At 38.1% G+C, this 24,644-nt stretch overlaps 1 protein-coding gene and 1 long non-coding RNA gene across 29 annotated transcripts in view; one reads left to right on the forward strand and one right to left on the reverse strand.

Moving 5' to 3' along the window:
• Window positions 1–23,986, reverse strand: part of LOC143267277 (uncharacterized) — a 177,470-nt gene extending 153,484 nt beyond the window's left edge. For 11 of the 12 annotated variants that reach the window (XR_013042251.1, XR_013042248.1, XR_013042247.1 and 8 more), the window contains exons 1-4: window positions 23,505–23,986; window positions 20,292–20,433; window positions 17,293–17,375; window positions 13,766–13,889 (exon numbers count right to left, since the gene is read on the reverse strand). This is a non-coding gene — a long non-coding RNA (uncharacterized LOC143267277). Of the gene's footprint in view, window positions 1–486; window positions 4,820–13,765; window positions 13,890–17,292; window positions 17,376–20,291; window positions 20,434–23,504 lie in introns of those variants that run through there. The other variant, XR_013042252.1, reaches the window with a different exon arrangement.
• A 10-nt stretch (window positions 23,987–23,996) lies between these two features.
• Window positions 23,997–24,644, forward strand: part of Cfap20dc (CFAP20 domain containing) — a 291,110-nt gene continuing 290,462 nt past the window's right edge. For 16 of the 17 annotated variants that reach the window (XM_076544522.1, XM_076544523.1, XM_076544526.1 and 13 more), the window contains exon 1: window positions 24,024–24,163. In XM_076544522.1, coding sequence (XP_076400637.1) covers window positions 24,143–24,163 — 21 coding nt within the window. In that variant the 5' untranslated portion in view covers window positions 24,024–24,142. Of the gene's footprint in view, window positions 24,164–24,644 lie in introns of all 17 variants that reach the window. The other variant, XM_076544540.1, reaches the window with a different exon arrangement.

Below are 24,644 nucleotides of genomic sequence, written 5' to 3' on the forward strand. Positions count from 1 at the left end.
AAGGATAAAAATCCAGAGCAGTGATAATACCCTACTGCTGATGACACAGCTTACTTATGTCATTGGACATGGAGATATCAAGCTGATGCCCAGTTGGAAGTGGAAGTTTCACCTCTACTGACTAGCATTTATGTTGGAAAGTACTTTGCATGCTACTGAGAAATAAAAGTAAGCATCAACACTGCCTTGCTACAAACCCTACACTCTACAACAGAGAGCTGCCAGCAAGATGTTTTGGGGCAACAGTGGCACAAATGTTATAGGAGTAACCAACAACTGCTTTATTGGTTATAAGCCCCAATCCATGAGATAGAATCCATACCTGACACTGCTAAAGTGGTCAAGAGTCTGAGACTAAATAGGTCAAAGTCTCTAAGATAAACTACTACTATTGTTTTTCTAAAGAAACACCAATAAAATGACTCCTAGTGACATTGCTATGCTCATAGATCAGAGCATCACTCAATCCTCATCAGAGAAGCTTCTTCTTACAGTAGGTGGTAATTAATAAAGAGATCTACAACTACAAAATGTGCAGATATTAAGAGATTTTGGGACACTAAGGTTTTGTTTTATTTTGTTTTTTTTTGAGAAAGAGTTTCTCTTTGTAGCCTTGTCCATCCTGGACCACACTGGCCTCAAACTCAGAGATTCTCCTGCCTCTGCCTCCTGGGTGCTGGAATTAGAGGGGTGTGCCACCACTGCCCAGCAGAATAAAGATTGTTTATTTGTTGTTGTTGTTTTGAGACACAGTTTCTGTGCTGGAACTTGCTCTGTAAACCAGGCTGGCCTTGAACTCAGAGATCTGTCTGCCTCTGCCTTTTGAGTGCTGGGGTTAAAGGCATGTGACACCACACCTGGCTGGGGGCACTAAGTCTTAAATGAGATGTCTTTATCAGAACCCTCCCTTTAAGACTCAGTGGTGTATTCTGAAGAGGGGACAGAAAGATTCTAAGCACCAGAGGTTACAGATGAATCTAAAGGAAAACAATGTCTTCCTAACACAACAGGACTAATATACATAAGAACTCACAGAGACAGTAACAGCATGCATAAGATCTGCACAGGTTCAATCAAGACAATATTCCATCACTGAGAAGATGTGGACATAAACCAAGAAGCTACTTGCAATTGATACCTGCTTAGAAAATGAAAATTAATTTTTTTTCCAGTGGAGAACCACTGGATCTATCAACCCAATTCACAGCTAACACCATACTTAATTCTGAATGACTTAGTGTCAGTAGAGTTGTTAGGATCAGAGGCAAGGCCCTCACAGTCCTAACATGCTAAGCTCGGCCACCCATTCTCAATAGGGCAACTAAAGATACAAATTATAGTGAATAGCAGAGAGGGTAAATACATACACATATTTGTGTGTATTTATGTGCTCACTTGAAAGAAGAATAAATAGATAGGCTCAACGACTACCACTCAGTCCATCATTCGAGTCCTGACACGAGGCCCAGATGGTAACAAAAGACACCAGGGTGTGCACAGCTAAACAGTCTTGGTTGAGGTGGGGTATTTAGTCACTGCCCATCATTGTTCTAGCCCCAGTTCCTTCTGAATGTTTGCTAATTTTTCAGAAGCTATACAAAATCTCTTTCCAGGATACAAGTTCCTTCTTTCCAGGGAACTGAGGCCCTAGACTTTTCCATCTCCCAAGATGAGGTCTTAGGAAAATGCCAATCTTTTGGTGTACATTGTTTCAATACTCTAATTGTCAAAAGGAAGGGTAGATATGTTTTTTAAAAATACTTTCATTCTTGTCAGGATAGTTATCAAAGTCTATTTTTTATAAAAGCTAGCAGCAATTTACCATATTGACCATAGATTTGTTATATATAGTCTTTATTAGAGGTATGCTTGCTCCATCACTTGCTTCTCTATGAATTTTATCATGAAAGTAGGTTTGACTTTATCAAAGGCCTTTTCTGTCCCTCTTGGAATAATCAAGGGATTTATGTCTTTGTATGTCTTCCTGTGGTGTATTACATTGATTGATTTATGTATATAAAATCATTCCTAAATCTCTGAAATAAAGACAACTTGATCATAATGAATTATTTTTATTTTATTAATTAAATAAATTCATTAAATTCATTCATTTATTTTACATCTGCACCAAATTTTCCCTTACTTCCTCTACTCCCATTCCCTCTCTCTGCAGCCCCCATCCACTCCTCTATTTCTATTCAGAAAAAAGCAGGCCTCACATGAATGTCAACAAAGCATGGCACATCAAGCCCACGTAGGACTAAGCTCCTCCCCTGTTGAGCAAGGCAACCCAATATAAGGAATAGGTTCTTGGAAGCAAGCCAAAGCATTAGGGACAGGCCCTGCTTCCACCACTGTGAGTCCAACAAGTAGATCATGCTGTACAACTGTCACTCATATACAGAGGGCCTAGGAAGGCTCTCCAGCAGTTGGTCCAGAGTATGTGAGCTCCTATGAATCCAGGTTAGTTGTTTCTGTGGGTTCCCTGGTGATAACCTTGACCCCCCTAGCTCAGGAAATCCTTCCTCCATCTCTTCAACAGGATTCCCTGAGCTTGGCCTAGCATTTAGCTGTGGATCTGTAGCAGGATTCTTCAAAGTTCTTATTAATAAAATCAAACCCGAGGCCAGTTATTGGGGTCCATGCTGGTAGATCAGAGAGACAGAACAAGTCACAGATATCTCACCTCGCCGGATCCTCAGCTGGTCTTGTCTCCTCAGACTGGAGGCCTCTGAGTCCTCATCTGGAATGGGTCTCAGCTGAATTACTGCTCAAAAGCCTGAATGTTTAACCAGCCAAAAGCTTCTAGTTTCTGGTCCTCATGCCTTATATATCTTTCTGCTTTCTACCACCACTCCCTGGGATTAAAGGCTGGCTTTCTTGGATTAAAGGCATGTGTCACCATGCTTGGCTATTTCCAATGTGGCCTTGAACTCACAGAGATCCAGAGGGATTTCTATCTCTGGAATGCTAGGATTAAAGGTGTGAGTGCCATCATTTTCTAGCCTTTGTATCTAGTGGCTGTCTGTTCTCTGACCCCAGATAAATTTATTAGAGTACACAATATTTTGGGGAACACAATACCACCACATGGATCTCTGAATCTTTTTCCATCAATCACTGGATGAAGGCTCTCTGATGACAATTGGGGTAGTTACCAATCTGATTACAGTAGGTGACCAGTTCAGGCTATCTCTCCACTATTGCTAGGAATTAGATGGGGACATCCTTGTAGATTTGTGAGACTTTCCCTTGTACCAGGTTTCTACCTGACCCCCAAATGTCCCCCACTTCAAGACATCTCTTTCATTACTCTCCCCCTCCATCCATCCCTTCCAACCCAATCCTTCATGTTCCCATCACAACTAGCCCACAGTCTACCCAGGAGATCTCTTCTACTTCCCCTTCCCAGAGAAATACATTCATCCCATCCCCCTTTAAGCCCTCCTTCTTACCTAGCTTCTCTGGAGCAGCTGTGGATTGTAGTATACTTTACAGCTGATATCCATTTATGAGTGAGTACAAATCATGTTTGTCTTTCTGGGTCTGGGTTACCTTACTCAGGATATTTTTTTTTTAGTTCCATCCATTTGCTTTCAAATATCCTGATGTCATTGTTTTAAATAGCTGAGTAATACTCCATTTTGACAGCTTATGCTGGAGAGGATTTGGAGCAAGGAGAACACTCCTAAACTGCTGGTGGGAGTGCAAACTTATACAGCAACTTTGGAAATCAGTATGGCAGCTTCTCAAAAATTTGGGAGTCATTCTACCTCAAGACAAAGCTACACCAATCTTGAGCACATATCCAAAAAATGCTCAATCATTCCACAAGGATACTTTCTCAACTGTGTTCATAGCAGCATTATTCATAGTAACCAGAACCTGAATGAACGATCTTCTTGATCATTGATCTTGAACTTGGTTTACAAGTATTGTACTGAGAATTTTTGTAGTTATATTCATAGAAGAGATTGATCTATAATTTTTGTTGCATTCAATTTTGTGGTAATAATAACTGTGATAATTTTGTAGTCAGCAAAGAAGCACTGGTGTTAGCTCCTTGAATTCTGATACAATTCTGCAGTATCCATCAGGCCCTGGAGTTTTCCTTTTTAAGATGAGAGACATTATTGCTACTTCAATATAATTGGTGGTTATAGTTATGTCTAAATTGTTTGTTTCATCTTGGTTTAATTTTGCATGTCATGTATATCTAAAACTTCCTCCATTTCTTCTAGATTTTCCAATATGATGGAATATAGGTTTTTAAGACAGGTCTTTATGATTTGTTTGAATTTCATTGATATCTGTTATGTCTCTCTTTTCTTTATATTTTCATTAATTTGAGTCTTCTCTTTCTCTTTGCTAATTTGGCTAATGATTTGTCAATTTTGATTATCTTTTCAAAAAAATCTATTCTTTGTATCATTGATTCATTGTAATTTTTTGTTCCTATTTCATTAATTTCTCCCCTGATCTCAATTATTTATTTCCATCTACTGTTTGGTGGTTTGGTTTATTCTTGCTTTTTCAAGTCCTTAAGGTATGTCATAAAGTTATTTATTTGAGATTTCACAGACTTTTTGATATAGGCACTAAGAGCTGTAAACTTTTTCTCTGGGGACTGCTTTTACTGTATACTACAGATTTGGCTATATTGACTATATTGGGCTTTCATCTTCATTCAGGATTTAAATTTTTTTTCTTCTTAACTTCTTCAGTGACCTGTTCATTGTTCCTTAGTGCTCTGTTTCATCTCAATGAGTTTGTATGCTTTCTATAGTTTCTCATTCTGTTGGATATATAGCTTTATTCCCTGTGGGCAGAGAGAATACAGGATGTCATTTCAGTTTTCTTAAATTTGTTGAGGCTTGCTCTGCATCCTAAGAAGTGATCTACTTTGGAAGAATTAACATGAGCTGGTGAGAAGAATGAGTATCCTTTAGTGTTTGGTGGAGTGTTTTATAGATGTCTGTTAGGGCCATTTGATTGACGACTTTATTTAACTTCAGCATTTCTGTTTACTTCTTGTCTTTGATGGGCTGTCTACTGGTGAGAGTTGGGTATTGAAATATAATTACTGTGTTTGGGTTCATTGATGGCTTTAGTGTTTGTTTTACAAAACTGGGTGCACCTATGTTTAGTACATTATGTTTACAATTCTAATATCCTTTTGACAGATTGTTTTCTTAAGGACTATGAAGTGGCCTTTTAAAATCTCTCCTGACTAATTCTGGTTTAAAGTTTATTTTTATCTTACAGTAGATAACAGTGCTTGCTTGTTCCGTTGCTTGGAGTACCTTCTTCCATTCTTTCACCCTGAAATAGCATCTCATCTTTAATGGTCAAGTGTATTTCTTAACCACAGCAGAAAAACAGATTCTCTTTTCTACTCCAATCTGCTAGTTTGTGTCTTTTTATTGGTGAATTGAGACCAATTCAGAGTAATTACTGAAAGATGTATACTGATGAAGTCATTTTGCTGATTCTGTGTGTTTCTTTCCATTAACTGTCCTGATACTGTTTCCACCCACCTGGGTATCTTTATTCTTCTCTTCAGTACAAAGTACTTCTTCCAGTATTCTCTGTGGACCTGGCTTAGTTATTATATATTCCATTAGTCTGTTTTTTTTTTTATCATGGACAGCTTTTATTTTTCCTTCTATTTTAATAGGTAGTTTAATAGATAATAGTAGTCTAGGTTGGTAGGCATGATCTTTCAGAACTTTGAAAACATCTTCACAATCCCTTCTGGCTACTATCCTTACCAGCTAAAAGGATGTCAAAGAGACCCAAGTCTTCAAAATTCTCATTTCTGAATTGAAATCTAGCATGGGATATGTTAAGCATCTTTCCATTATTATAACAAAGTACCTGAAAAACATCAGCTTAAAAAAAAAGAAAGGTTTATTTTGGCTCTAGTTCATGGTCAGTTGGAGATAATGCAGATATTGGTCACTGTGTGAGCTACACCTATTAATTCTACACAATCATTTCTTCCCTGTTATGCTCTAGCCATGTTCTCCTCTACCTGCTATCCTTGGTGTGGAACAAGAATGTGGAATGTACAATTTTTTAAATTGAATCCTTATTATAGTAGCCTAATACATATGAGGAAACTAAACATTTTTTTCAAATGTATACTGATGCTTAAACACAAAAGTATTACACTGAAACCAGCAGTTTAGAATTCATGTTTCTTACACAATAAGGAATTGAACTAGATTTTACAAGTAACCCAGGCTGTGTATCTGAATTGTACATGTCAGCTGGAAATTTACCTATAATAATAGGAAAAAAAGTGGATTATACTAGGGCCCACGTTAAGATAATGAGATATTCATTGTAAATACCCAGCACCTGGTATGGATAAATAGTTGAACTTCAATCAGAAGAGGTTAGTGAATAGCAAGCTACATTTTAAGTTCAGTTAGCACTAAACTCAGTTACCTTTTCCAGATTAAAATCAATGTATAAGTGCTGTGGGATGTTCTGTATGGTAAATGTGTTGCTCTAATTGGTGAATAGATAAAAAACTGGCCAGTAGCTAGGCAGGAAGTATAGGCGAGACTAACAGAGAGGAGAAAAGAAAGAACAGGAAGGCAGAAGGAGTCACTGCCAGCTGCCGCCAGAACAAGCAGCATGTGAAGATGCCGGTAAGCCACGAGCCCGTGGCAAGGTATACATTTATGGAAATGGATTAATTTAAGCTATAAGAACAGTTAGCAAGAATCCTGCCACTGCCATACAGTTTGTAAGCAATATAAGTTTCTGTGTTTACTTGGTTGGGTCTGAGCAGCTGTGGGACTGGCGGGGGACAAAGATTTGTCCTGACTGTGGGCAAGGCAGGAAAACTCTAGCTACATATAAGTGTTGATAAAGACTCCTTTTCTTTTCACCTTAAACTTGAACAGCTTTTTTCAAAGATACTTTTAAAAAATGGAAGCTTAATTAATGTATTCATATTTATAAATCATTCAGATCCATAGCAGAAACCATACATGGACAGAGATATGGACACTTAGAGACATAAATATGGAATGAGTACCCCACATAGAAGGCCCTGGAGAGTTCTGATAAAATGACCCAATACATTGGCAGGAAAACAGTCAGATCATAATCCTGTCCTCACCAGGACTTTTGCCCTTTGGCTAGAAATGTACAGCAAAATACCAGAACTTGCTGCATAACACAGAATAGCAAATTTCCCCTTTGTTCCAGGCCTTCCTATGATCCAGCATATCTCTGCTGATTCATCACATTCTCATATTTAATTAGTTGAACAAACCTATCAGGTTGAAACACATGATTTCTTGTTTCTATAGATTCAAGATGGCTGATTTGCAGTAACTTCATATGATTCCATCTAATATTCATGCCTTCTATGGATTTTATATCAAAATTTACAAGATTTGTATATATATATACATATATTTGTATATATATATACATATATTTGTATATATATATATATATATAACTTTGTTAAGATATGAATGGTCATATAGAGTACTAACTAATTCTAGAAAAAAGGCTTCAATTAGCTGCATATATATGTCTTTGTGTTCGAGTCTCTTATCAGTTTTCTGCAGGAAATCACGGCCAGGCCTAACATCAACTGAAGTCTCCAGGAAGAAGATGGGGCCCCACAAAAACAACAATTCCACATGGCAATAATAATATTACATAAGCTGACAAACATCATCTACAGATCAGCTTTGAACTACAAAGTGCTCAGAGCAATTTTGAGAGGGCTAGCTGGGATGATCCAGTCTCAAAGACTACTTGAATAAGGACTTGAGATAAACCCTGAACTTTGGCATTATACACAGACTGGATAAGGAAGGATATAGTTACCTTTCCTAGAATTTGACAATTAACCTAAAATTTTTCTTTTCAGGATAAAGATACCTTTGCCCATACCCAGCAGGAAGCAATTTTAAGAATATGACGCCCAGATTCCCAAAGAGGTGCTGTGGGGTGGGTGGGTTTTTTTTGGTCTTTTTAATGGGATTTGGGTCTGGGATAATTTTCATTGTTTGGGGGGGTTGGTTACAAGTTATTGTCAAGGGTGAAGAAAAAGGCTAAGCAAAGGAGATTAGATTTAAGGTTCTTGTTTTTTTTTTTTTTTTAAAAAAAAGAAAAAGACAATTACTAGTTTTAAATACTCTACATTGGATTGGATTGTTTTATATTGTATACAAATTATATATATTGAAATTGATATTGTTAGAAAATGCTATATGTATATTTCTAATTGTACTTATACCATTCATTTAACAATGTACTGCAATTTTCTTATTCTTGAATGTTATTATTACCAACTATTAGGATATAAAGAAATGAAAGTTGGTAGTTAGACATTATAACAGAACTTGTAGTCATATAAGGTATGTTTTAAAAATTGAGCAGATATATTTTTGATAGACAGGTCATCTTCAATCCCTTCAGAGATCTACAGAATATGGCATTTAAAATGTTTTAATAACTTAGAAAATTTTTCTTTTTTGTTATGACTATGAGACATGTGGGCTCCTGGCAGTACCAATCTACTTCAGAGAAAATATGGGCATTGAAGAAACTGCATATGGAGTTAACTTTCACTGTGGCAAAAGTTAGCCATTGGACAACAAAGTATCCTTGAATCAACTGCTGACAAACAGGGCAGACAGGACATGAAACAAAGGACTACTGATTCTTGCCAAAACAAGTGTAGTTATGGCTTTATCAAAAGGCATATTCTGAGGCCAGGATAATATGGCACCATCCCTGAAGTGGCCTTCTCAATCCAGAAAAGGTACAGTGCCCTTTTCTTCAAAGGCAGCTGAACAGGAAGTGGGCCAATGGCTTCTGATGTGCAATGGAACAGCATCTGAAACAGTTATTCTTGAAGAGTAACTAAGCTCACACCTCTCAATAGTAGACTGGCATTTAATAGAGGGATGTGAAGAAGAACAGGATGCTGAGATGAAGCCATATATACACAGCCAAGAAGAATGGACAGCTGAATTCAAAAACCATCAACAATTTCCAGAATTTAAAATCCTGAATCATGACAGGACACTAGTGGAATTCAGGTGTTTCTGGTACATGGACTGCTCTCACCCAATGTGAGCTCGAACTATTTACCTTGTGTACTTCCTACTTAACAAATGAGTCTGTCAGATACGCTAAGCCTATAGGCTGAAGAGGTGATGCTCCAACACTGTGGAGAAACCTCAGGTGACTGTCCAAGCAGCTGGCTGTTTCTGTCAACTCACATTTGTTTTTTTTGGAAGTTGCTTGCATGTACTTCCTGTTTTTATTTTTTATTAGGTAATATTTATTTTCCCTCTTGGATCTCTGAGGGAGTTGAAGATTAGTTAGTTATAGTTGAAGATTAATTAGGATAGAAAGCAAATTGGATACATTTTGGACTTACCAAAATAGGATAGATAATGGAATTATTTTCTCTGAATTTTTCAAATACAAATGGACTAGACATTGTTTAGGTATTTATTACTTGTATATATTGTATATAGTTATTGTACTTTTGTATATAGGTTTTCTTACGTTAGTTACAGCCTTTTTCCTTTTTCTTTTTCTTTTTTTTTTTTTTTCGTTTTTTCGAGACAGGGTTTCTCTGTGTAGCTTTGCGCCTTTCCTGGAACTCACTCGGTAGTCTAGGCTGGCCTCGAACTCACAATGATCTACCTGGCTCTGCCTCCCGAGTGCTGGGATTAAAGGCATGTGCCACCACCGCCCGGCATCCTTTTTTCTTTTTATTAAAATAGAAAAGGGGAAATATGGTGATATTTTATTTGTACTAAAATGTTATTTGTATGTTAATAAATAAAGTTGGCCGGGGGTCAGAGCTATTAGCAAGCCATAGGAAAGCTGGGTGGTGGTGGTGCACACCTTTAATCCCAGCACTTGGTAGGCAAAGCTAGGTAGATCTCTGTGTGTTCAAGGATACAGCCAGCATGCCTTTAATCTCAATAACAACCACAGAAGACATGGAGGTCTGTACAGACAGGCAGTGACTATGATACAGGGGTTTACAACCAATGAGAAGGCAGAACAGAAACTATTAAAAAAAAAAGAGAGAGAGACACAGGAAGTAGGTCTCTTTCAGAGAGGTAGGACCACCGTGAGAGGAAGGGTAAGGTTTTTAGCTCTTAGCTCTGACCTCTTGGCTTTCTTCTTTGCATTTGTTCTGTGTTTCTTATTTAATAAGACAGTTGGTTACATCTACAAGCTTGCTTCTTAGATCCATCTGATTGGAAAATCTTTTCCCAATCCTTTACCCTGAGGTAGTGTCTGTCTTTGAAGTTGAGGTATGTTTCTTGTATGCAGGATCCTGGTTTTTGTATCCATTCCATTAGCCTGTGTCTTTTTATTGGCAAATTGAGTCCATTGATATTAAGAGGTGTTATTCACCAGTGATTATTAATTCCTGTTAGATTTTGGGTTTTGTTGGTGGTAATGATAGTGTGTGTGTTTCCCTTCTTTGGGTTTTCTGTAGTGAGATTATCTATTGCCTATGTTTTCACAGATGTAACTGAGTTCTTTGGGTTGGAGTTTTCCTTCTGAGTACTTTCTGCAGTGCTGCATTTGTGGATGGATCTTGTTTAAACCTGATTTTGGCATGAAATATCTTGTTTTTTCTGTCTATGTTGATTGGAAGTTTTGCTGGGTATAGTAGTCTGGGCTGGCATCCAAGGTCCCTTAGTGTCTGCAAAACAACTGTCCAGGACCTTCTGCTTTTAGAGTCTCCTTTGAGAAGTCAGGTGTAATTCTGATATGTCTGCCTTTATATGTTATTTGGCCTTTTTCCTGTGTAGCTCTTAAATTTTTTTTTGTATGTTTAGTGTTTTGATTATTATGTGGCAAGGGGAATTTTTTTTGGTCCAGCCTATTTGGTGTTCTGTAAGTTTCTTGTACCTTTATAGGCATGTTTTTCTTTAGGTTGGGAAGGCTCTCTTCTGTGATTTTGTTGAATATATTTTTTTGTGCCTTTCAGCTGGGATTCTTCTCCTATTATTCTTAAGGTTGGTCTTTTCATGGTGTCCCTGATTTCCTGGATGTTTTGTGGTAGGAATTTACTGAATCTGATATCTTCTCTAACTGATGAATCGATTTCCTCTATCGCATCCCCTGCAACCCCTGAGATTTTTCTCTTCCATTTCTTGTATTTTGTTGGTGGTGCTTGTATATATGGTTTCTGTTTGCTTCTAAAGATTTCCCATTTCCAGAATTCCCTCAGTTTGTGTTTATTGTTTCTGTTTCAGTTTTCAAGTCTTGAATCATTTCCTTCACCTGTTTGTTTTTTCAATGCATTCTTTGCTTTCTTTAAGAGATTTATTGATTTCTTCCATTTTTTTTTCCTTTTCCTCAATTTCTTTAAGGAAAATTTTCATTTCCTCTTGAAGAGCCTCTATCATTTTCATAAAGTAATTTTAAAGTTCATTTTCTTGTGTTTCAGCTGCATTGGAATGTTCAGGTTTTGCTGTTGTAGGGTTTTTGGTTTCTGGTGGTGTCATATTGATTTTATATTTTTACACCAGTGGTTACTCATCTTTTCTTCCAACTGGTGTGGCTTATGCCTGTGCCTGTTCTTTCATCTGTTTTTTGTTTTTTTGTTTTTTTTTCTGGTGTGGTTAGTGCCTATTCCTGTGTAGTTTGCTGGAGTTGAGGGTAAGGACAGATCATAGGGAGGATGTTCAGGTGCTTGGGGTTGGGTCACAGAATAGATTTTGGCAGGACAGCATCCAGTGGGTGGTGGAGGTAGGGGTGGGGGCACAACCTGAAGGCCGATATCCCACTTGCAGCAGAGCAGTGGAGTTCCACCAGAGGTGGGAACAGGGTCCAGCTACCTTGGTGATGCTGGGATGGAAGCGGGAGGGCCACAGAAAGTTTCCTGGGGTTTCCTTAGGGTCTAAACTTTGGGACAGTCCAGCTGAGATACCAGTCATTCACCTGTTTTTCCAACTGGTGTGGTTTGTGCCTATGCCTATGTTGTCAGCTGGGGTTGTGGGGGAGGGCTGGCCACGGGGAAGATGTTCAGGTGTTTGGGATTGGGTGGCAGAGTGGGTCTTGGCAGGACAATGTCCAGTGGGTGGTGGGGGTTGGGGTGAATCCTGGAGCCAGGTATCTCACCTGCCTGTTGGTTGCACTAGATGGTATTACTGTGCTTTATGGTAGAATTTCTTATGCTCTTCTGGCCAGTACTGTATTTTTAAGTTTCCATTAATCTACCAATATAATTAAACTATGAGGCTTCACATCAAAATTGAGATTGTCATTTCTCTTTTTAAATGGTGAAATATTTGCAGTGGGTCTAGGGCCAGCATTGGGTGAAAGAACATTGGTTACTGTGTGAGAACAAGATGTCAAATGATGCAAAAACAATCTCAATAATCAAGATAAACCTTTTGATGCATTATTTGAAGAACCAGAGTTAGTGCAGAAAAAGCTGTAGCAAAAAAAAAAGTCTTAAAGGGGAGAAACCATTGTTTGCCTCTTCTGCTCTTCCCTCCTGCTCCTCCATTACTGTATGGGTATAATGGGAATAATTATTTCTAATCAACTTTCTGCTCTGCCACCAACTACCCATCAACTCTATCACTGGCCAGGTTAACGAAAGTTTGGAAGGATACAAAAGCAGACTGGACAATACAGATACTTCTTTTTTTCTCTACATGTGCATTTGTGGTGTGCATGGGTGGTGCACATTTATGTGTATGTGTACAGGTTATGGGGGCTCAAGCTTGATGTTTGGAATGTTATTCTGTATTCTTTAAGGCAGAGTCTCTCCACAAAACCTAGAATTTGCCAAGTCAGTTTTGTTAACAAGTTTGCCTTAGTGATTTATCCCGTCTCTCCATTCTGAGGCTACAAATTTAAGTGGGCTGCCACACCACACCACCATGAGCATTTACATGGGTTCTAAGGATATAAACTCTAGGCTTCACGCTTATATGACAAGAGTTTTAACCATTTAGCAATTTTCTAAGTCCCCAAATAGAGATTTTCTATATATCAACTTTATAAGGTTTTTAATAACACTTTCAACTTAGAAAAATATGGGGTATATCTTAATAAGCATATATAGACATACACAATATTTTTTTTTAAATCTTGGGTTCCAATATGCCTACCTTGGCAATGTCTAGAGACAGAGTGCAATTTGGAAGAGGTAGATGGAATCTTTTAGATCTATACATACTTCCCAAGCAGAAAAGTTGTGATTTGTATATGCAATATCCTGCCATGGTGTCTTCACTGAAGACTAGGTCCCCAGCTGGTGCTGTGGATATCGATCTTTCTGTATGCTGTGAATGGGTTGCTCTGATTGATTGATAAATAAAATACCGATTGGCCAGTATCCAAGCAGCAAGTATAGTATAGGTGGGAGAGGAGAAAGGAGAATTCTGGGAAGTGGAAGGCTGAGTCAAGAGACGCTGCCAGCTGCCGCCATGAGAAGTAAGATGTAAAGTACCAGTAAGCCACAAGCCACGTGGAAACTTATAGATTAATAGAAATGGGTTAATTTAAGATATAAGAACTAGATAGCAAGAAGCCTAAGCCATTAGGCCAAACAGTTTAAATAATATAAGCATCTGTGTGTTTATGTGGGTCTGAGTGGCTGCGGGCCCAGGAGGGACTAGAGACAACTCCAGCTACAAACTGGTGATAATGTTTTGGAGATGAAGGACATTTTTAGGGGTGGATCATGGCTATAGGAAGTAGGTCATTGTGAGCCTGCCTTTGAAGATGATACCTGGTTCCTGGTCTCTCCTTCTGTCTCTGTTTCCAGAACTTCATGCGTTTTGTGGCTTCTGTCACATACTCTACTCAACCATGGGCCAAGAAGCAATGGAGTCAAAGACTCTGGACTGAAACTTCTGAAACCATAAACCAAAATAAATAACATCTCATTTCTTTTGCCACAGTGAGAAGTTTTAACTAATCAGTCTCCATTCAATGTGTTTCACTCACCTGGCTTCACTTGCTTTTCTTCTGCTCATTTTTTAACAATACTGAGCTCTATAACTTTAAACTGGACCTGTTTCTCTGCCTACTGCCCAGGGGATAAATTGCAGATAAATGTCCTCTGTAAGCCTCTACTTTTCCTCTAAGCAGCAGATTTAAACATAGCACTCCCTACTTGATATTCTACCAAAATGACTAGTTTGGTTGGTAAATAGATCTACTCAAACAGAGAAACTTATGATTCTGTTCTTCCCAAACTCATTTCATGTTCCTGTTCTCTGCATCTCAATAGATAGCAATTTTGAGATTAAATATCTAAAAGTCCTCTGTATTTAATTTTACCCTTGCCATGAGACCAGTAAGTACTATTCACTATTTTTTTAAATATGGTCTACACACTTTTTCTCATCTCTACTATCTCTATGGATTAAGTGTCCTTCCTCTTTCTAAATAAGTCAAAGCCTTTAGATTGGTCATTGGTGTGAACTCCATTGCCTGCCCCTCTCTAAATGTTTACCATTTAGCAGACAAGCTTACCATCTCTCTAAAATTCATAATGATGAATATTGTAGCAGATACCTGTAATCTCTTGACCCCAAACAAAACAAAACAAAACAAAACAAAACAAAACAAAACAAAACAAAACAAAACAAAACAAAAACTGAAGAGGACTGCAAGCTCTAAGGAAGCCTTGACTACACAGCAAGAGTCTGTCTTAAACAAAAACCAAACTCACTCTCTCTCTCTCTCTCTCTCTCTCTCTCTCTCTCTCTCTCTCTCTCTCTCTCTCTCTCTCTGTGTGTGTGTGTGTGTGTGTGTGTGTGGTTATTCTATATCTTCCTCTACTGTAAAACATTATTTTCCTGATATTTTGTTTCAATTACATTAAAATCTATACTTTTTACCATCACCTCAAAACCATACACTATGGTCTAAAATTATCCTACTCCAATTCTGGCTGCTATATTCTCAGGAACACTCTAGGTAAAAATCTCTCCTAAAGTTATTTTGTTTTACATTTTTCTTGACTTGAAATGATATCTTACAGTTTCTTAAAGGAATAGTTGTATCTCACCTATCAGATATTAACTTTCTTTCAACTGCACACAGCCTTCTCTCATCAGCTTGTGCATAAGTGCTCCCCTGGCCACTCTTTTTCATATTGCCTCCATCTTGGAAAATTACCTTGGTAACTTCCTTACTCTTCCACTTATATGATATTCACTAATATATTCTTAGTAAGAAGAGATATTCAATAAATATTTTCTGAGTGAAGGTCAAGATCATGAATGAGTAAATGCCAATAAGCAACATTATGCCCTTAGCTTTATATCACCCAAAGGTCTTCATAAGGAGTACTGTTCATTCTCAGACACATGTGAACTATCTGAATTAAAACCTGGATTTGTTATTTTAAACAGTTATTCCCATAAGCTTATTGCATATCCAAATATTTCAATTTGGAGAACACACAAATCTTTACTGTAAAACCAAACTGAAACAGTGTCTGGATCATGGAAAACAACCCTAGAATACAAAATTTAGAGCAAAAAAACAACTATATGAAACTATGTATAAGGTAGCTGACAAAATGGGGCTTGAAAAAGATTCAGAGAGTGACAGAGGCTGGTGAGACTCCCAGAGAATAACAAAAGGTCTTTAAAGCATTTTTATGCCCTTTCTTTCTCAATTTTTAGATAGCATCAGTTTATATCCACATTTATGTTCCCAAGATGCAGACTTTTAGACCACCATAGAACATGGCAACCATGGATGAAAATAAAGTGTCAAGAGAAAATCTTTCATCATGCAGTCATCTCATTGTTGTGATTCTTTTGCATAGATGACAAAACCCAGCAGCCTTTTTAATAATGACTTTTCATCTCCTTATATTATGGCATATGACTCTTTGAAATGATACAATTTAAGTGATATTTATCATGTTTAAACAGTAGTAATAAGCCATGAATCACCACTCAGACATACCGTTCCCCCAAAAGATTCCTTGTGCCCATTATAGTTCATCTATATTTCTATTTCAAACCCAGGCAAGCCTTACTCTGTCTGCTTCCTATCTCTATAAAATGTCCCTGCCCAGGACATACCAAATAAATTAAACCACATAGTAAGAGTTCACAATCATCTAATAGACATGCCTTTTATTTGGTCTGTTGTTAGTGTCTAGTCATTATGTAGAAATTATCAGCAGCTCATTTTTTTGGTTGATGAGTAATATTTCATTATAGATATATCACAAATGTCTACTGAGTTGCTGGTGGACATTTAGGCTATTTTAGTTTGGGTTGCTCTAAATAGTGTTACTATAAATTTTCAAATTATCTTTGTATAAAGTTGTTTGTATTTCTCTTAAGTAGATGCCCACAGGTAAATTAGATGTCTTTCATTAATAGTTTTATACTTAACCTTTTGAGTTAACTTTTTTCCAAAATTTTAATGTAAATGACTAAAGATTTTTACATTCTCACTAGTAATATACAAATATTTTATGTTTTTCAATATTCTCCCAAATTTGTAACTAATTTACTATAATTATTCCAGTGGGCATGAAATGGTTTTTAATTTTGGTTGATTTACATTTTTTCTAGTGACAAGTGATATTGAGAATCTTTTCATAAGCTCAGTAGTCATTCTTGTTATTGTGTTGTGCTTCATTTTCCTTTCTTTTTCTTTTTTCCCTCTCCTCTTTATTTTGAGACAAGGTTCTACTCTGTAGTCCAGGCTGGCCTACAATTTACTATGTAGCCCAGGGCAGCCTTGAACTTATAGTAATCCCAGCTCAGCCTCCCAAGTGCTGAGATCACAACATGAACCACCACACCTGTGGTGATATTTTATTTGTGCTGAAATGTGATATTTTATTTGTATGTTTATATATAAAGTTTGCCTGGAGATCAGAGGTCATAGCCATAAACAGAAGTCAGGCAGTGGTAGCACATGCTCTTAATCCAATCACATGGTAAGCAGAGTCTCTGTGTGTTCAAGGACACAGCCAAGTGTGGTGACACACCGCCTTTAATCCCAGTACCAACCATAGAGACCTGGAGGTCTGTACAGATAGGCAATAACAATGAAGTGATGTGGCTGGGCTTAGAGCCAATGAGAAGGCAGTTCAGGGAGGCAATAAAGGCAAAGGTTAAACAAGAAGAAGTTCTCTCTTGAGAAGCTACAGCAAGGTGGTAAGCTAAGGTGAATCGTGGCCATTCACTATTTCTCTGATCTCTTCAGCTATTACCGCTGTATTTGGCTCTGTGTTTCTTATTTAATAAGACTGTTTAGAAATTCATCTACACATACCTGATTATCTCCAACTCTTCTTTGATAAAACACTTGTTGATTTATCATTTTAGTTTACATATAAGACTGATTTTCATGTACACCTATAGGTGAAGACAGAAGTTCAATGGTTTGATATTCAATTGCTCCAATCTATTGAAGAGACTATAATTTCTCTAATAAATTTGCTTGATATATTTGTCAAATGCCAATTCACCATAAAATTTATTTCCCCCTCTCTGCATTTTGTTCTGTTAAGCTGTCTTCATGCCAACACCATTCTGTCTTGATAACTATAAGTTTTGAATTTAAGAACAAAACGCCTTCCAATTGTTTCTTTTCCAAAGGTTATTTTGTCTATTCTAGGTGCTTTGTATTTTCATATAATCGTAGGACTTACTTTTAATCTATGCATAAATATAGCCAGAACTTTACAAAAATCCCTATAAAGGACTGCATTTACTTTTACTAGAACAATTACTAGAGAGTTTCTGTCTTGATAATATTGAATCTCTCAATCCAAAAGCATGGAATATCTCTGAAAAACTCTTCCATTTAAAACTGAGATGCTACATAATTGCTATCAGGAAAGATGGAAGATTTTCAGTGTAAAGTCCTTGCTTCTTTTGTTAGTTTTTAAAAAAGATTTATTTATTTATTACCTATGCAGTGTTCTGTCTGCATGTATGCCTACAGGCCAGAAGAGAGCACCAGATCTCATTATAGATAGTTGTGAGCCACCATGTGGTTGCTGGGAATTGAGCTCAGGGCCTCTGGAAGAGCTGCCAGTGCTCTTAACCTCTGAACCATCTCTCCAACCCCCTCTTTTATTAATCTTATTCCAGAAATATTCATGCTTTTAAACAGATTTCTAATGAATCTTCTAATTCATACATTGCTTAGAAATATAATTGTAAATCTTTTAAGTTTGCTCACATCGCTGCAGTTTTTAGCTTGTTTTGGTACAAACTTTATGTGCCACAAAATGTTCATTTCAATACGTCATACAATAGTTATTAGTAAATTCACAGAATTGTGCAACCATCATCACCATCTTTTAGATTGCCATCTTCTTCTAGTCCCAGGCCATCACTGCCATTGATCTAATTTCTGACTCTATGAGATTTGACTAGGCATACCATATAAATAAAATCATATAACATGATGGTATTCTCACTTATTATAATGTTTTCAAGGTCCATCTTGTTATACTATGTATCAGTACTTGATTTATTTTCATGGTTGATTATACATCATTCCTCAAATGTTTATTAGACATTTGTTTATTTCCACTTTTCAATTTTTATGATTAATATTACTAAGTAGTCATGTATACATTTTATGTGGATACATGTTTTCACTTGAATTGCTGAGTAGATAATATTTTACATATAAAAGAAAAGAATGTAAATAATAGTGACAAAATAACAGAGAGTGACAGATTATATTATTTTTAAATTTATTTAGTCTTTTTCCAGGAGGGACAAATATACATCCCTTCTCAATGACATCAGATTTTGCCATGTGATTTATTTTGGTCACTAAAACACAAGAAACTTTTACAAATAAAAATCCCAGTCCAGGGGTGGTTTACTTCTTCCAGAGTTGCTGACCAGAGAGATCCCATAAACCACTAAACATTATAATCCATTACAAACTACTGTGTGGATAAGGTGCTCTGGGCTCTATGCTTCACACATTGAAGGAACTTATTTCTGGTAAGTATTATACTGGGAACAAGGTCATAGTAATAAAATACTCAAAGGCTTAAAGTCTTTTGCTCAGTTTGGTAAATTAATACACAATTTCATCTTGGAAGAGTTACAAGTTATGCCATGAAGTGTAAACATGACTAGAACATATTCTAAAATCTCTGAAGATACAGTTTTTAAAACCAGCCGCATCACTGAAGAGCCTACATCAACACGGCCATGACTCACAAAAACTGCAGTTTGCAGGTTGTTCAACAGTATAAGACCTCTCCTCTCTGTGGCTAGGCTGTTTAGAGTCTCCTCCCCCAGCAGTTGTTTACTCCTTTACTACTGGGGATGGGCAAGTTGAGCCTCTCCCAAGTTTCTATTTTCTCAGACCTGTGACCTTCTGTTTACCTCTGGAGGCTCATATCATCAGCCCCCTCCCTTCTGGAGAGGATGTTTCAATTCAGAATCAACTTCCATATAGTAGGAAGGGATAAACTCCCCTTTGTAAAGGTGAAGGAGAAATAAAATGTTTCATTCTTTCACCCATTTCATCCATTAATAAAGAACACCACCATAGTTATTGGCAGTGTTATTTTAATTAGACAAGTAAATTAAAATCTGCATGTAGCCTGGCTTTGGAAAATGAATCACATTATCTCTCAGCAGCCTCCTAGTCTGCTGTAGCCAGGAGCAATGTTGAGGACATGTTGTCTGATTTTGTATTACTTGAGGGTTAGAAACTCCTAAAACCTCCTATTTGGGGGACCCATAAATATCCCACTACATTGGCTCATGTGTAGGTGCCTCAGGAGGCAAACTACCCATTATCATGACTGGCACTATAGGGAACTGGTATTGTGGCATGAGGGGAATGGCAGGTGCAGCCCCTCAAGAACCCAGGCTTGTCTAGTCTTGTGAGATTTTGCACCAGTGCCAGGGTAGAAGACAGTCACCCATATGGCCCACCTCCTTCTGACCTTACCAGGGATATAATGTAGTCCAGAAAGAGATGTTCCATTGTTGGTGTCTAAGGGTGCTCTCAACTCTTGAATGTTCCCCTCATTCTTTCTCATTTTTTTCTGCCTAAATGTGATATTTTTAAAAATGTGTTGTTATAGTGGACAAACATCTGCTTTTAGCTGCTCAGTATTAATTCTTCTTCCTTATAAATGACCTCAGAGTTTTTCAATGCCCATATCCATTCAATTAACTTAATGTTTTCTAAAATGCATTTTGCAATTACGTTCACATTTCTAAACCTAAATGTTTGATATTTCATAAACTACTTTAAGAAAGTATAATTTTTTAAACATTCAATACCTAAAATGATGCTGTTACCCTAAGAGCCTTCAGGCAGCAGCTAGATTTTGGAGTTTCAAGTTTCTGCACAACTTTTGGAGTCCTTGGTCATCTTAAGTCAGGAAACAGTCTCCATAAATCTCCATGATCAGAACCATTTGTACTAAAAACAGTACAAGCATCAAAAAAACACATGATGTTAAACCTTCTTGTCAAAGTACACATTGATACTATCAGCTCAATAGTCAAACAGATGCCTTGGGTGTCACTAATTTTTCTCAATAATAATTTAAGACTACAAAATAGACACAGTTCAAAAATTATTTTACCAGATCAACATGATTATAATTCATAAAGACAGTCACAATGTGGAAAATTTTAACTCTTCAAGTATTGAACATTTCAAAGTTATTGTAAAACATAACAAATTCTGAAAGTCAAACCAATGTTTTTATTCTCCTCATGACTAATAAATTATGAACCACAGCCAAAATATAAACCATAACTAGACTGTGGCAAATGCAGCATTGTCTTAGTTCAAAAGAGTTCTATTATTTATCAAATTGATAATCATAGACATTTAACTTAAATACCTACTTAGGCAAACAAAGACTCTGCCACCTTTAAAAGCTGTTTCTAGTCTATTCTGTTTTAAAAAGCATCCCATATCCTTTAATAATATTAATATATCACAAAATTACTTTCTTCATAGAACAAAAATGAACATTTTAAAGCTTGTAAAATGACTAATTCTTAATGTTGTCAAATTAAGTTAAGCAATTTAATGCAATTACAAAATGTACTGACTTCGTAAAAAATTATTGCAATTAAAGAAACAGTTTCACTGTCTTTTATAACACACATAAATAGCTTGTTTTAAGCCAAGTTATTTGGGGAGGTTGGCTTTTTTTTCTCACTCACAATTCTGGTAGATGTTCTTGAAGGCATAGTTAAATCCAAGATTTTGTACATAGTTAGAATTCATCCAAATTAAATAAGAGCAATTGCTATTATAAAATTGGATCTTGTCCCATCTCCATGTTTAAGCTCATCTTGTTAAAGAACTATACATGGCTATTTTGCTTTATAGCCAGCCACTGCTGTGTGTGCTAAGGGTATCTCTCATCACATGTCAAGCTGATCTGATTTCAGATTTGCCCATTGCCTGCATAGGCCTTTACCAAACTTGCAAATGAAAATACAAGTATTAGAATTTGAAATTGCTAGGAGCTCAGAGGGTTAGGAGATGATGTTTGGCCCTGTAATAAATGATATTATACTGTTATCGCATTAAACTGAAGAAATAAGGAATGAAAAACAAAACGACTTGAATAATATTACTCATTGAAATACTGTGATTATCATGTTTGGCTCTGTAACAATTTTTTCATAAAAATTGAGGTTATTATTCCAAGAAATAGCTCATGGGTATAGGTGCTTGTGACCCGAGGTCCATCCCTGAGTTCCATGTGGTTGAAGGAGAGAAATATCTCGTTCAGATTGTCCTATGACATCCATGCATGTGCATGTGTGCACATGCACAGGCAAACACAGACAAGTAAATAAGCAGTTAATTAATTTGATTTTTAACTGAGGTTATTAATTTGCCCTTAAGTAAGTAAGTTTTTATCCATAAAGGCTTGCAGTTAAAGGGAACATGTCAAGCATGGACATGAACAATAATATATACTTGATGTGATTGAAATGAAAGCAGGTAATAAGTGAAATGAAATGCAGCAGGTGGGTACATAGGTAGGTTGGAACTGGAGAGGAAAGGGAGGGCTAGATTTTACAGAGCCAACACAGGATCTATAGTCATTAAAAGGTGAGAAGCAGAAAACCGCTATGATTGGATTCACTTCTTTCTTTACTTTGTGTATACATATGTGTTTGTCATATGTGGTATGAGTTGATGTGGTACGAGCACATGTGCATGTGGAAGTCTGTGGGAGCCAAAGGTTGACATCCAGTATCTTTCTCCATCACTCTCCATTTTATTTTTTGACAGCGTCTGTCACCAAACCGGGAGCTCGCTAATTCCACAAGACTGGCTGGCCAGTGAGTTTAAGAGATCAGCCTGTCTCTATCCCCTGCATGGGCACTGGGAATTGAACTCAGGTTTTATTGCTTGCACAGCAGATACTTGACTGATGAACCTTCTTCCCAACCCTAGAGTTTGCATTTTATAAAGACACTCTGACAGCACCAGAGAGGGTTGTCAGCAGAGTGTTGCCATACTTAGGGAAGAGAAAAATGATGGGTCAGTCAGTTAGCAGAGACTGCAATGAAGGAAAGGAGAGTCAACTAGAAGTATTTAGATAAAATGTGGATATAGAGAAATGATAGTTATCAACTATTCCATAAAATTTATCCCCCAACGTAGCTATTTGCAATGCTTAACATATAGACTCTACAGATAAGGGTCAGTCAAAGAGCTGTTGTCAATGCTGACTGAAGATGGTCTGAATTACAAAAATGGGCTCTGTGGCTGGATTTAGCGTCGTCTGGGAGACAGGCCTGGCTCTGAGGGTGTGTCCAGAGAAGTCTGATTAAGAAAGATGCCCCCTGAACACATGTGGCACCATCCCAGGGGCTGGGATCCTAGACTGAATAAAATGGAGAAAGTGATGTGAATCAGTATTTATCTCTCTGCCTTCTGATTGTCGATGCAGTGTGATCCACCACCTCATGTTTCTGCCACCATGCCTGCCTTGCCATATTGGACTATATCCTCTCAAACTGAGAGCCAAAAAAAATTTTTTTTCCTTCCTTGAGTTGAATATTTTGTCACAGTAACGAAAACAGTGACTAATGTAGGCTTTGTCTGTCATAACCTGTCTTCTCATTAGAGACTACAAAAACGACACACTGAGGACAGGGCAGGCACTGTGACTATGTAGATAGGACTGTCAAGCTGAAGCTAAGAAATGACAATTCTCAAAAGGATTCTCCTCAAGCCTCCACACAGAGTTTACCCTGATGACAATCCAAATTTGTACTTCCAACTTTCTGAACTACAAGAGAATAAATTTCATTTTCAAGCCACTTTTGTGATAACTTATTATGATACCAACAGCAAACTACTCTTCCAGGGCTGTGTTCATGGCATTCAGCCCAAGTTCTGATGGTTTTTCCATTCATTTAATTACTGCCTTCCTCACCGGGGTGCAGGCAAGACCTTTTCCATGGCTAGCCTCTCAGCACGATATCTGGAGCACTTAAGACAGCACTTACCTCAGTGTACATTTGAGTAAAGAAGCCTTAGCCTTTGAAAGGGTTCAATGACCTTGCATAAACATCCGCATTTCCTGGAGCCTTCCCAAACTAATCTTTTGTTATTTCTCAAATACCCAAGTATGGGAGTGTATGAACCAGAGACCACGTGACCAAACAGTCACCAGTTTACAACACGTAGACCCAGTGTGAAGCTATAAGACCTGAGTTACAGCCTGGGGTAACCTTTTGTGGTTTTGACTGATGGTTACAAACTGCCTCAGGTGGAGAAGCCCCTTGGTTGCCTGGGCAACGCCTCAGCCCAGCTGGAGGTAAAGCACCCGAAGGGCTCAGTGCGCAGGCGCCTGGGGAGCCAATGGGTGTAGCGGCTGCGCGTCTCCCTCCCGCGGGCGCGGGCGGTTGTGTGCCGGGGCGGCGGCGGGGCGGTCACGTAGGTTACGCACAGTCACTCCGCTGCGAGCCCGCACTCTGCGCCGTCCCCTGCCGCGGCGCCCCGAGCGAGCGGGCCCTTGATGGCGCGGGTCGGCGGCCGGAGGCGCCGCTGACGGCAGGCGCGAGGCACCGAGGAGAGCCCGGGCCGGCCCTTCCCGCCCACCTCCGCCGGCAGACTGTGCCCCAACCCCGGGCCCTCTGCGGGAATGTTCAAAAATGAGTACCAGGTAACCCAAAAGGACTTCCTCGCCGGGGTGAGCTGGCTCGCCTTCGGGGTCGTGAAGCCTCCACTCCCGGGGTGAAAAATAATAAGTGACTAAGTCGTCTTGATCGTAAGCTGTTCTTGCTCCCGCCCAGTGCTTTTTAGTGCAGAATCGGTGGATCTGATTACAGAGCAGGTCATGACCCCCCCCCCCCACCCGCCACTCCAGACACCCGGAATTGGAATTTGAGCACAGGACCCAGAAATCCTGAGTTTTAACAAGCACCTGGGGCTTTCACTGTTGATCTCCTCTGGTACCTTAGAAGCTATTTAGAGGAGTTAATGAATGGATTCTTTTAAACCCAGGATTAAAATCAGCACTTGGGGTGTGTGCTGTTTTCTTTTTCCTATGACTCTTCCAGCATTCGGGTATATGAGGATCAATTGGGGAATACTAACAACAACAACAACAACAAAACCAAAAAACAAACAAACAAAAAATCCCA

Source organism: Peromyscus maniculatus, chromosome 9 (assembly GCF_049852395.1).
Source record: "Peromyscus maniculatus bairdii isolate BWxNUB_F1_BW_parent chromosome 9, HU_Pman_BW_mat_3.1, whole genome shotgun sequence".
NCBI lineage: Eukaryota > Metazoa > Chordata > Mammalia > Rodentia > Cricetidae > Peromyscus > Peromyscus maniculatus.